The 12,381-nt window shown below is 38.7% G+C and overlaps 3 protein-coding genes across 3 annotated transcripts in view; 2 read left to right on the top strand and 1 right to left on the bottom strand.

The window, feature by feature from the left end:
• The window catches only part of LOC128735072 (transcription factor grauzone-like), a 204,955-nt gene that overhangs the window by 25,693 nt on the left and 166,881 nt on the right, over window positions 1–12,381 (top strand). The window lies entirely within an intron of this gene.
• LOC128736416 (transcription factor grauzone-like) lies at window positions 3,447–5,621 on the bottom strand. Its single transcript, XM_053830898.1, has 4 exons — window positions 5,588–5,621; window positions 5,406–5,534; window positions 4,150–5,346; window positions 3,447–3,611 (listed from the first exon to the last, which is right to left on the bottom strand). Exons 2-4 carry the CDS (start codon window positions 5,517–5,519, stop codon window positions 3,447–3,449), a joined length of 1,476 nt encoding a protein of 491 aa, XP_053686873.1. The 5' UTR covers window positions 5,520–5,534; window positions 5,588–5,621.
• LOC128736415 (transcription factor grauzone-like) lies at window positions 7,953–10,039 on the top strand. The gene is made up of 3 exons (XM_053830897.1): window positions 7,953–8,114; window positions 8,188–9,348; window positions 9,412–10,039. The coding sequence occupies exons 1-3, from the start codon at window positions 7,953–7,955 to the stop codon at window positions 9,574–9,576; spliced, it is 1,488 nt and encodes a 495-aa protein (XP_053686872.1). The 3' UTR covers window positions 9,577–10,039.

Below are 12,381 nucleotides of genomic sequence, written 5' to 3'. Positions count from 1 at the left end.
AATCAAAACTTTTCCCCTTATTAGTTTTCTTAATCTTCTTTATCTCCATCTTCTTCTTTTTCTTCTTCTTCTTCTTCTTCTTCTTCTTCTTCTTCTTCTTCTTCTTCTTCTTCTTCTTCTTCTTCTTCTGCAGAATCACTTGTTTCACATTTCATCTTCAATAGTAATATAGCGTTCTCAGAAAGATTTTTCTAATCACATTTTTCCGTTTCGAAGAAGCTATAAGCTTTATCCGGAGAAATAAGAAGACGAATAATTCTATCACGATTTGTATTTTCACACTCATTTTTGCATGTAAAATATTGTCTTGTATTTTTATGACTATTTTTAGCATAAGGCAATAACCTTATTTTCATGAGGGTCAATACCGGTGTAGTGGCTAGCATTCACGCCTCTCACACCGAGGACCGTGGTTCAATTCCCAACCCCGCGGAAGTCACGAATGACCCGAGTTGTTAAAGTGACTATATAATTAAACAAAAAAAAAACTTATTTTTGTGCTTCTTCTATCATTCGTCCTATCAGCAATATAGTTGTCTAGATTCATTTATGACCGCGAATTCAAATTCTTTGCATTGCAGTGGACGTATTATATGAGGACTATACCCTGACATAAAGGTTTTTGGTATACAAACAATAAGTTTCGAATTTTTCTGAAATAAGGTGTTCAATTTCTAAAATCTAGTCAATATGCAATAAGGACCATACATTCGATGCAGCTTATCCAACCATGTAAAGGAGATATCCCATAATTAAGATATCCTACGTTTACTTTGAGTCTTTGCATTTTGTCTATATTGTTGAATTCTGATATAGTAGCCTTACAAGCGTAACATATGTGCTCTGCGCTACTCTGCGCTAAATGAGACTATATCCATTTGAAAGCTCATATTTTACGCTAACTTTTACCGGTAGTGTCAATAGTGGCGAACTTTGGCTTCAAAACTTTTAAGCGTGTTTTACGCGAAAATATGGCACTTTTTTAATGAAAATTAAAATTGTGGCATACTATGATAAAATTACTGCACACTCAATTAATGGGCTTTATTCAGCACTATTTTTCGAAGAACTTTTCCTTAGACACCGTTGAAATCCGAGCTACCGTCAGACCTCTAGCATGTTTTGAAATATTGGGTTATTTTTCAAAAAAACACTAAAACATGCTGAGATAGCATACTTTAAAAATTCATAGAAAATTCAAATTTTGTCATATTGATCTAAAATTTTGGATTTGAACACTTCAATAGTATAGAATCACAGGAAAAATACAAGGGAGGGTCTAAATGAACTTTAATTTTTTGGCTGCTGGCCAGCGATTCCCCACTGTGCGCTGCGCTGATGCCCATAGATCATTACACGGGAGCTCCTAACCACACTTTTTTGACAGCACTTGGTGGTTTGTTTACATGGTGTTAAAGTTTGAATGAAGTTTTCTATCTTTGTCCGGCAGATAATGATAAAAAGTTATAGTTTTTATTTAAGAGAAATCACCTTACATGCATTTTAAAGCAACTGATGCAGTAATCCTTCACGAAATTTTAAATCGAAACTGCTTGATGTGACAAAAAACATGTAAACAAACCACCAAGTGGTGTCATTTGACGGCAAAATGACGTCATCGCAAAATGATCTATATGAAGTATTCCACCACGCACACATATAAAGATTTTTTGACATTAGCTGAGGCCCTCGCTGAGGCTGTTTGCAGTAGGAGTAATATCAACAACATCAAATTCCAAACTCCCGGATCCTCTCCTCCACTCTTTGCTCCCCTCTCACTCCTACATAAGCGATCCTCAGCAAATGTCATTCTCGTTGGTGACGAAACAGCAAATTACTTCATACAGTCAGTCCACAATCATGGGCCACGCTTAATTGTGGATTATTTTAGCTTCAGCTACTAATTTCTGATTGAATATCACCTAATGATTGATCAAATTGTTAATGCTGCTTATGAGTAACAATTTCATCAATCAATTAGCATAGTAATCACGCATTAATCGGCAGAAAATGCTAAAATGACCCATAATTGTGTGTGACCCATGATTGTGGACTGACTGTAGTCAGTGATGCTAAGATTCGCGAAATTTTGAAATGAAGAATTAAACCGTGCAGAACCAGTCGTTTAATGGTTTTCTGAACTGTGTTAACGGGAAATTAGCAGTCAGTAACTTTTCGTCGAAAATCCCAATTTCGGAAGCAGTTTTCGGGTCCAAAACAAGGGTTTTGTTTTTAAAAATATATTCGCTGCATTCTCCTTGCCAATCTGAACACAGCGAATATATTTTCATGTACGGAATTTTTGTTTCAAATAAAAAAAGTGCTTTTGAAATTTACAGAATCAATTTCACCTTAAACTGTAAAAAGTTGCATAAATAACAATTCAGTTTCACAATATAATTATTGCGTACTACTGGCATTTGAAATATAACGTTTAAGTACGTTATTTTTAGGCTGTGAACGAGGGGCAAGACACTTCATAATATTATCATAATATTAATATATTAGGCTCTATTAAAACCCTATAAATGTATAAATAAATGTAACTTTATAGGGCTTTCGGTTATATTATGGGTGGGAAAGGTCAATATATTAAGGTTGGAAAAATATTTCCATAGGGAAAAGTAATATATTTTCGACAGTGTCTTGCCCCTCGGCTGTGAACCATTTCACGAAATTTTTAACTTTTTAGTTAAAATTTGACAGTTCGAAGGTTATTTCTCCTCGAGTGGTTAAAATCAGTTCAGAATGCGAACCATTTCATATTTGACAGATTGATAGTTGTTTTACTCAATGAGAGCATATATAAGGTGAGGATGAAGATATGTTTCTATAACAGCGAATTTATTTATTCAGTCCAGGTTGGAATTGGATGAATTTTTTGTGTTCATTTGCTCCTATTTGATGGATAACATTTATCTCGTTTCATTTCGGGTTGAATAACATCCATACATCGATGAAAAAAAAAATCCAGGAAAAATCAGTGAAGCACATCGAAGCTCTTTCCTCACCTCTGGCATATCTCATTGGCTCTCAAAACTTGGTTAAAAATAACCATGCTCCCGAGCAGGGATTCTGTGTGGATACTAGGCTTAAACGAATAAAACGTATGGTTACGTTTTATTTCAATAAGACGTATATTCGCATTGAGTCAGGTAAAATAGTAGGGTATTTTCGGGTAATTGTTAAACAATCATACTTTTAATATTTTTTTGAAACCATGGTTCTACAATTGATGAAGGGACGGTAGGGGAAAGAAATGAAAATTTTTTGGAACGAGAGGAAGAGCGGAAAGGAAGGGGGGGGGGTATTGGTAGCTATGCTTGACAAGTAGTCATTTTGACTCCTACCTTTTGTCCAATGCTGGAAGGTGCATGAGTCGAATCATACTTTTGTTTAGTATTTATTTTGCATCATCATACAAATTTAATTTTTCGCAATAAAAATTACGCCGGAATGTTATCATTTTCAGATATTTTTTGCCGTTTCTCCGCCCATTCCACAGGATGAGATTTCTTGATGTGAACATACAAGTTCGATTTGGAATTTGTGCCTTTGCTGCAGTATTCACAAGAATATAAGACCTCACCTGTGTGGGTGGCCCGGTGTTCCTACCATGGAAATTAAATTAGAATTATATAGGGACCTACCTTGACTTCGCTATAAGACAATTTGGTTTGAGGTGAAATGAGTCGTCATTGCTTTTGTTCATTTCAAAAGCAGTTTTATTGTTTTCCGACAAAAAATGACTGCTCATTTCCCGTCAAGACGGTTTTTACCTCGATATAAGACATTTTTTGGACAAATGATTTTAATTGTGAAACATCGTAGTTCAAAGTAAAACTGTACCGATCCTGAAAACCGCCTCTAATGTGAATCGGAATATATAACAACCTACTAAAGCTTAAGAATTTGGGAGTGCTCCTAGTTTGCTGCAAAACCTTACTTGCGAATACAAGGTTTAAATAGTTGTTATATAGCCTATCGATCAGAACATTTTACAAACAGAACTGATCAAGACATGCTACCCTAACATTATGATAAAAGAAAACCAGAAATAAGAGCGGTGTGAAATGGAGAAGGCAATGAATATCTTATATCGAGGTATCCCTGTTACAACAACAAAATCCTTCAGAGCGTGGAAGTTACCTTCAAGCTGATTGACTGTTTGAATTTTTTCTCACAAAAATCGCATTCGAATTTTCCATCGATGTGTACAGTTCTTTTATGGTTGCGCAAAGTCCGACTGTTTGGGTATTTGCGTTGGCAAATATCGCACGTTTGTTCACCTTCGTAGTGTAAGCTGAACATATGCAACCGTAGTCCTCGTTCTCCTTTGATCCACTGTTGACAAATTTGGCACTGAACCTTTTTCAATACCTCGATGCCCATGTGTCTCATAGTGTGGCGCTCAAACGAAATTTTGTCCAAAAACTCTTGACCGCATGTATCACAAATCATTCTTCGATCCTTTGCACTATGTTTATTTACAATATGTGCCTTAAGGCACTCTTTGTTAGCTAACATTGCATCGCACTGCATACATTGAACTTTTTTATGAGTCAATTTATGAGTTTCTAGAGTACTTTCCTTCATGAATCTTCGCGTACATTGGTCGCACTTGAACAGACCCCCTTTTCCTATTTCATGAGATTTCGCCTGATGGACTGTTAAAGATTCCTTGGTTTTATAACATCTGTTACAGAACTCACACCGGAAAACATTTGGATTTTTGTGCCATGCCATGTGATGTAGCAAACTTCGCCTCCGTGTAGTAAGTCTTTTCTCGCAGTGACATATAATGTAGGCCGATTTATGATGATTTTTCCGAAAATGCATTTTCAGTGCAGCTAGGTCTGATGGACACTCACCGCATACATCACAATTTAAAGAAAAAAATTCTTCTATTTGAAAGTTTTCCTGCTTTAGCACTTCTTGTGATAAACAATCTTCGAGGCTTTTTCGTTTGGTCTGATTACGCTTCGTCTTGTATAAGTGCTCACTTATCTCATTAGATAATACTTTCCGAGACTTGTCCGGAGGCTCTTCATCTGTAGACTCTTCAGCGCTGGTTTCTGTTTGTATTGCATTAGGCAGTTCCGTTTTTACTTTTTCGGTTTCTTCCCCGCTTAACTCATTGCTTTCCACCAATGCCTCCCATTGCTCTACAGGTTCATGTTTAACGGCTATAAAGTGAGGATTAGGAATAAAATTTTGACTTTCACCAAGTCTATCATAAAGTTTGTTTTGATTTTGTTCAACTTTTTTTGTGTAGTCATAAATATCCGCTATAGTGCATGAACATTGTTGACAAATATCCGAAGGATATCCAATTCTGGGCTCAACCTGTAAAATGTATCTTATTATACCTAAAGTGATGTATGCAAAGCAGTTTGTTTACTAACCGAAAACCGAAATACAGCTTTTATCTGTTGCTTTATTTGGGGATGTTCGATAGATTGTTTGCTGTCTGATAGCCGATCCAAGCAGAACCTGCATTCACCAGCAACTGTTTCCATTTCTCTGTAATAAAACTTTTAGTGAAATTTTTTATAATAACAATTAAAATGTGTGTTAAATACCGTACCTTTTATTTTATAATTGTTATGTTTATATTCTTTCTAAAAGTTTCGTGGCTCCTCCCCTTGCTCCGCCCTATTGACGATAACAGCATCAGAAATGCCAAATATTTTATGAGATTTCCTTCTGCTGCTCGAAAACCAAAATCCTAAAGTATGGCAATGAGGTAGCATAGTGGTAGCAGGTAGCACACTGTATCAATCGAACTGCCAAAGTGTATACAAATCGCTACGATATTTTGTCTGTTTTTGCTTCTACGATATTTTGTCTCGGGAAGTTACCGTATATGTAAACGACATTTCCTTCATTCTCAAGAAACTTAAAGTGCTAATACATGCCGATGACATGAAGCTCTTTTTGGAAGTAAGAAATGAAGAAGACATCAATGTATTCCAGAATGAAATACACATATTCTACACATTGTGTAAAAAAAGCCTATTAGAATTTAATGTAAAAAAATGCAGTCTTATTTCATTTACCAGGAAAAGAACTACACCAGAAGTCTCAATCAGATTAGGAAATCAAACAGTAGAAAAATGTGAAAAAGTTAGGGATTTGGGAATTATCTTAGACTCCGAGCAAAATTTTATCGACCATTATAACGCAATAATACACAAGGCAAATAACATGCTAGGTTTCATTAAACATTTTAGCTAAATTTTTTTGGATCCATCCATACACAATCAAAACATTATACATTGCCTATGTGAGGTCAATACTGGAATACTGCAACATTGTATGGTCACCTTTTTCCAGCACGCACAAAGAGAGAATGGAATCAGTACAAAAACAATTTCTCTTATATGCCCTTCGTAAATTAGGTTGGACAACATTTCCTCTTCCATCATACGAAGCACGCTGCATGCTTATAAATATACAATCATTAAAAGAGCGTCGTAAATATGCAATGGTCTTATTTGTAAACGATATCGTTTCGCAGCATATTTACTCAGCAACACTTTTATCAAAACTGAACTTTTATACACCTACTCGGCAACTACGTAATCGAAATTTATTTGCCATAAGCCATTATCGCACAAATTATGCAAAATTCGGTCCATTAAATTGTATGATAGCCTCGTACAATCAATACTGCGAAACCATTGACTTTACAATGTCTCGGCATAGACTTAAACATTACTTTCAGTCAACACGGAATCATAACGCGTAGCGAACGATACAAAAGAAGATGTGCATCTTCATTTAATTATAAAGCTTTTTAATGAGAAAATTGTGTATATTATACTAGTCTACATCGGTTGACAAAATAAATAAATATTATTAAATTTGCGTAGATTTTTGTAGCGTCAGACATGGAACCTAACTTTTCAAAAATGAACATTGGATTTCACACTAAAAATAAAGCCTGTTACACGGCCTGTTATCAATGTCGGCATCGTCGTCAGCAGTCTAGAGCCGAGCTTTCTTGTGCTGTTTCAAGTAGTCGTTTCCATTCAACTCGATCTTTGGCTACTCAATTTCCGTCTTCTTACAACTCGTAAATCCCTTTCGACCTGGTCGAGCCATCTTGCACGGTGAGCCTCCCTGTTCCTAGTGCCGGCTTCAAGTCCATAAAGAACTACTGGGTGAAATATGGGGTTTGTACATCGTCAGCTTCATACGAAGGAGTATGCTTAATCGTAGCGTTTTACGAAGAGCAAAGTAGGCCCAATTTCCCACTTGAAGCCGCTGATCAATGGTTACCGTCCGCGGGAGGCAAGCGTTTGTTTCCTTTGAGCCTCTTTCTTTCATGTATTTGGTCTTCGACGCTTTTATTTTTAGTCCAATTCTCCTATAGACTCTTCATCAAGTCTGGCGTAGATTGCCTCCGCCGTCGCAAAGCTCCTGGCTGTGGTATCAAAGTCATCGAAGAACTGCTTTCACCTGTCGACCACCTCGCGCTCGTTTGTGATTAGATTCCGTCCCTCGTTCCTATACATGCTAGGTTTCGGTGTGTAGCCCTTACGAGTTTGATTTACCTTCTCGTTAAAGTTGCGCTTGTCTTTAGCTCGGAATAGCTATTCTAATTCTTCACGATTTTTGTCCCCCTTTTGGCGCTTTTCACTACTCAAAATCGGGGTTCCTCGTTCATCGCCCTCTGTCTCCGGCTCGGTCTCCGGCATTCTCGCTCATAGAAAACTCCTAGGAAAACTCGATCCCGATTGAATGATTCCAAAAAGTGCTTTTGTGTCAGTGTTCGAGCAGTTTGACGTCTGAGTCTGAGTACAAAACAATACGCTTCTTCTTTCCGGTGTTGATTTTTGTTGGATACTAAACAAAATCTAACATTCATAAATTTTATGAAGCAACAACACAAAAACTTAAACTCTTTCGGTATTTAAAGCTGGTGAAAAATTTTAACGTGACGAAACATGGAAACGATTGACGCTGGTTGCCGACTGTGTCTGGATCCAGTGGCCGAAAAATTTTGTTCGCTGAATAATCCAGAGTTCAAGGAAAAGTTAGACATGGTTTTTAATTTTCCCGTGAGTTCCAAATCAAGTCTTACCTCCGGCTTTTCGGTTCGGTTGAACGTAGAGAACTTTTTTGCAGTGATAAGGTAATTTACAATAAAAGTAACCATTTTCTATTCTTACTTGAACGCAGATTGAACAAAAGGACGAATGCTCGAACACGATATGTAAAGCCTGTTGGAATACTATTACTGATTTCTTTCTATACTCGGAACAAGTGAGGATAAATCAGGAAAATCTTATGATAAAAGTCGAACCAAAAGATGAACTTACGGAGATTGAGCATCAGCAAATAACTGGCACCGACAATGATACCAGTAATCCTTATTCTAAGGATGAAGATGATGCAGATAATGAAGAGAATAGTGATGACGAGGTGTGTTCTGCAGCGTCAAACTCATCGGATGAGAAGCCAAGTAAATTAAAAAGGCAAGGGATTAAAAAAACTGCTAAGCATGGCTGTCTGGATTTGGATGCAAATTCGAAAAAATGGAATAAGCCAACGAAAGAGAAACTAGAACAAATGGACCAGCAGATCGAAGAGTACTTCAAAATGGTGTGCGACATATGTGGAGATTTTGCAAAGAACTTTCTTGCCTTGCAAGAGCATTTTCAGATGGTTCACGACAAAGCTGGTTATATTGTGTGCTGTAAGAAGAAACTGTTCGCCCGACGTTATTTATTCGAACACTTAACGTTCCACAAAAATCCCACTGCATTTCAATGCGAAGTCTGCCAAAAAAATTTCAAAACGAAAGATTATATGAGAAATCACATGGCTAATTCACATGCCATAGGAAAGGTTCGCCAATACAAGTGTGTTCACTGTAAATTATCATTCGCAAAACAGCAAAAATTAGATGCGCATTTACAAACCCACGAAAAAGTTCCCTGTCCGCACTGTAAGAAACTGTTAAAAGGGGCGTTTAGTTTAAAAGTTCACATTACCAATTTGCACAGTGATAAAGATCGGCGAATGATTTGTGACACTTGTGGACGAGAATTTTTGAGTAAAATTTTTTTCGAACGTCACATACAAGAGCACATGGGAATTGACCCGGTCAAGAAATTCCAGTGTCAAATTTGTCTTAGCTGGCTTAAAGGGGAACGTGGCCTGCAAGAGCACATGCAGCATTCGCACTACGAAAAGTCTCAAACGTTCTTCTGCGATATTTGTAACCGAAAGGTAGCAAACTACCGGGCCTTGCAAAAGCACAAACGTCGTGTGCACGCGGAAAGAAAATTTGCCTGCGAATTTTGTGATCGAAAGTTTAATCAGCCTATTGCATTAAAAGTAGGAATCTTTTATAAACTGATTTATAAACTTTTCTTTGTTAAATATTTTGAATGGTTTCAGGAACACAGGGCGGTCCACACAGGTGAAGTTCTCTATACATGTGATTATTGTGAAAGAACGTCAAAAAAGAAGTCAAATCTTTACACGCACGTGAAAAAGGTGCATCCGGTAGAATGGGCCGAAAAAAGACGATTGGATGCGGAGGCAAGGATTCCAAAGTCGTAAATTATTAAGTAGCCTCGTGCCAGCATGGAAAGTATCGATCCTTTTTTGGGAAACCATACGTGGGAAGACCTTCATAATGAAATTTATGCCGGTAATCGCAAGACTTTGGTGCGTACAGGTGAAGCTATTATGCTTCTGAAATCGCATGAGAGATTTCAATAATATGGCTAAACAGTCGTCCACGTTATAATAGTGACTTTTGATGACCCACATTATAATGCAAAGCGAAACTAGTTCCTACTCAAGGAACAACGATAACAGAAGCAACTAAAAGGTTCAACACATAAAGTTTGTTAGCCAGCCTTTTAACGGGCAACATCATAAAAATGGTTTTAACGATTGGAAATCTAGGATCCTATACAGCTCAGCATATGACCGCTAGATCAATTCTAAGAGTATTCGAACATACGATTTTTTCATATTTCATTCAAACTACCGCGAATTATGCCCAACTGTCTGAACAAAAACGATCTTAATGATTGAAAATCTTGACTATAGGATCTTAGAGAGTTCAGACTATAAATGGAAGCTAATAATACAGTTAAAAGAAACTTAAGTTGGAGTTTCATGGAAGAATATAAGAGTGAACAAATCTCAGGTGAGAAATAGTCTTCTGACGGTTTTTCATTTCAAATATCCAATGCTTCAATCAGAGATTTTTTTGTATGATTAAGCATGCAAACTTACTTTAAAATTGTGAAACAGACCATTTTATTCCAAACGATCTTTATTCAAAACAGTTTAAAATTTACGAAATCATTTACGAAGCAAGTTTTTTTTGAAACGTTTGTTCCAATTCGAAATGAAGCAAGCGTTACTCTTATTGGGCATCGTACCGTTGGTCGCGTACCCGGCCCACTTTCACTATATCAGTAAATTAAATCTATGATTCGCGGCTGCAATTCGTCGTTTTGCTTCGCGGGTTACATCGTTAGCACATGTCACGAGCGTACCAAGGTATACGCACTCCTCCACTACTTCACATCGTTCTCCATCTAATTCCACCTGAGCACCAACACCATTTGGACCTTCGCGGTCTTCGCCAGTAATATGTTTTGATTTTTTTTGTGTTAATGGTGAGTCTTAATCTCGCTGCTTTCGTGATGATTCGTCTCCTTCCTTTCCACATTCGCCCTTCGTATTGTACCTTTATAAGGCACTCTTGTAGGTTAGAGAGTGCATTTTCTTGTTTCAGTTTATTCAACGTCACGAAAGCGGCTCAGGTCTTCACTGACGTATAATTTTGGTCCAGTCTAGTGTCGCATGAATCAGCTTAATTGGTTTCGTCGAGAAACCATGTTCTAGCATTATCTGCGACAGCTCACTTCGTTTGACTGAACCTTACGCCGCCTTCAAGTCCACAAATAGAGGATGAGTCCGCAAGTTGTACTCCCGAACTTGTCTAGTAACTGACGCAGGGTAAACATCGGATCCGTCGTGGAGTGACTCTCACGAAAACCAGCTCGGTATTCTCCGACAAAAGAGTCTGCTCATGGTCTCAGTCTGTCGAATAGGATGCGAAAAAGTACCTTATAGGCAGAATTGAGCAATGTCACGCCTCGATAGTTTGTACAGTCGAGTCGATGTTCTTTTTTAAAAGAAGGGCAAATGAGACCATACAACCACTCCTCCGTACTCCTTCGTACAGCCGTTCTCTCCCTGATTTTAGAAATTTAGCCGGGATACCGTCCTTCCCACCAGTCTTGCCATTTTTAGCTCACTAATTACTCACTGCTGATCTTCGTGTTCACCTCTCCATTTAACAGCGTCTGGAAGCGTCCCTCATACCGTTTTGTCAGTAAGCCGGGTGCCAGTACTATCATTGTACAGCGCAGGCATGGCAAAATTCCCGTTCTTCGCCGTTTTGTAGAAACTCCGTGTGTCGGTGCTGGCTTATCGCAGCTGTTACGCCATCTTCCGTGTGTCGTGCAGTTGTTTCAATGGCACCATGATCCTCCACAGGCTTTCCTTTCTCCCTGCTGTTCTGTAATTCGTTGATCAAGCTTTTAGGGGTATTTGGCTGCCACGCCATCTTCCATCAGTCGTTGGGTGCTGAAACGCAGCGTCCTCAATGCCTCAATGGGAGCCTCCGTCGCTATCGACAACCTTGCGCGAATCTTACACACGATGAAGTCGATATCTGATCCCCACAAATACCGTACATCGATGACTTCCGAAAAGACTTCCGATGACTTCCGGCCGTCGATCAGGACATGATCGATACGGGAGCTATTGTCCCCATTTGGATGCCTCGAGCTGTGTTGCCGAATATTCAGACGTGGAAAGTGGGCGCTACAGATGACCATTCCGCTGGCTGCGGCGAAGTGTATGAGCCTCAGACCGTAATCATTGGTTGATAAATGAATGATTTGTTGTTAAAGCTCAAATGAAGTTTCATGTGGCTCAGAATGTGGATTGTGGGCAGCGCTGCCGGTTGAGGGAGAGTTAAACGAAGCCCCTCTAGAGGACTGCTGGGATAACGATAAAGCAGCCATCAACAGTCGCAGGGACCTTGTCGGATGAACGTGAGTCTATGTGTCGTCTATGCGCCGCTAGCAAATAGATTCGTTGTCACCATGTACAAAATGGTCATAAGACCGGTAGTCGTCTTAGGACCATATTTGGCGGGGTATACGAGCTCTTCGGGCCGGCGCAGCTCTTCGGCGAACCCAGTATCCAGAAAGTTGCCAAAGGTTAAAGGTTACAATAGGCGGGACATGTTGTGAGAATGCAACCCCTCAAAACTAGTTTTTGCCTTGCACCCGGTTGGTACCGACGCAGAGATGCGCAGCGGGCTAGACGATC

This window comes from Sabethes cyaneus, chromosome 2, assembly GCF_943734655.1.
Source record: "Sabethes cyaneus chromosome 2, idSabCyanKW18_F2, whole genome shotgun sequence".
In the NCBI taxonomy this organism is placed as follows: domain Eukaryota; kingdom Metazoa; phylum Arthropoda; class Insecta; order Diptera; family Culicidae; genus Sabethes; species Sabethes cyaneus.
Note: the sequence above shows the minus strand (reverse complement) of the source record. Positions and strands in the feature narration are given on the sequence as shown.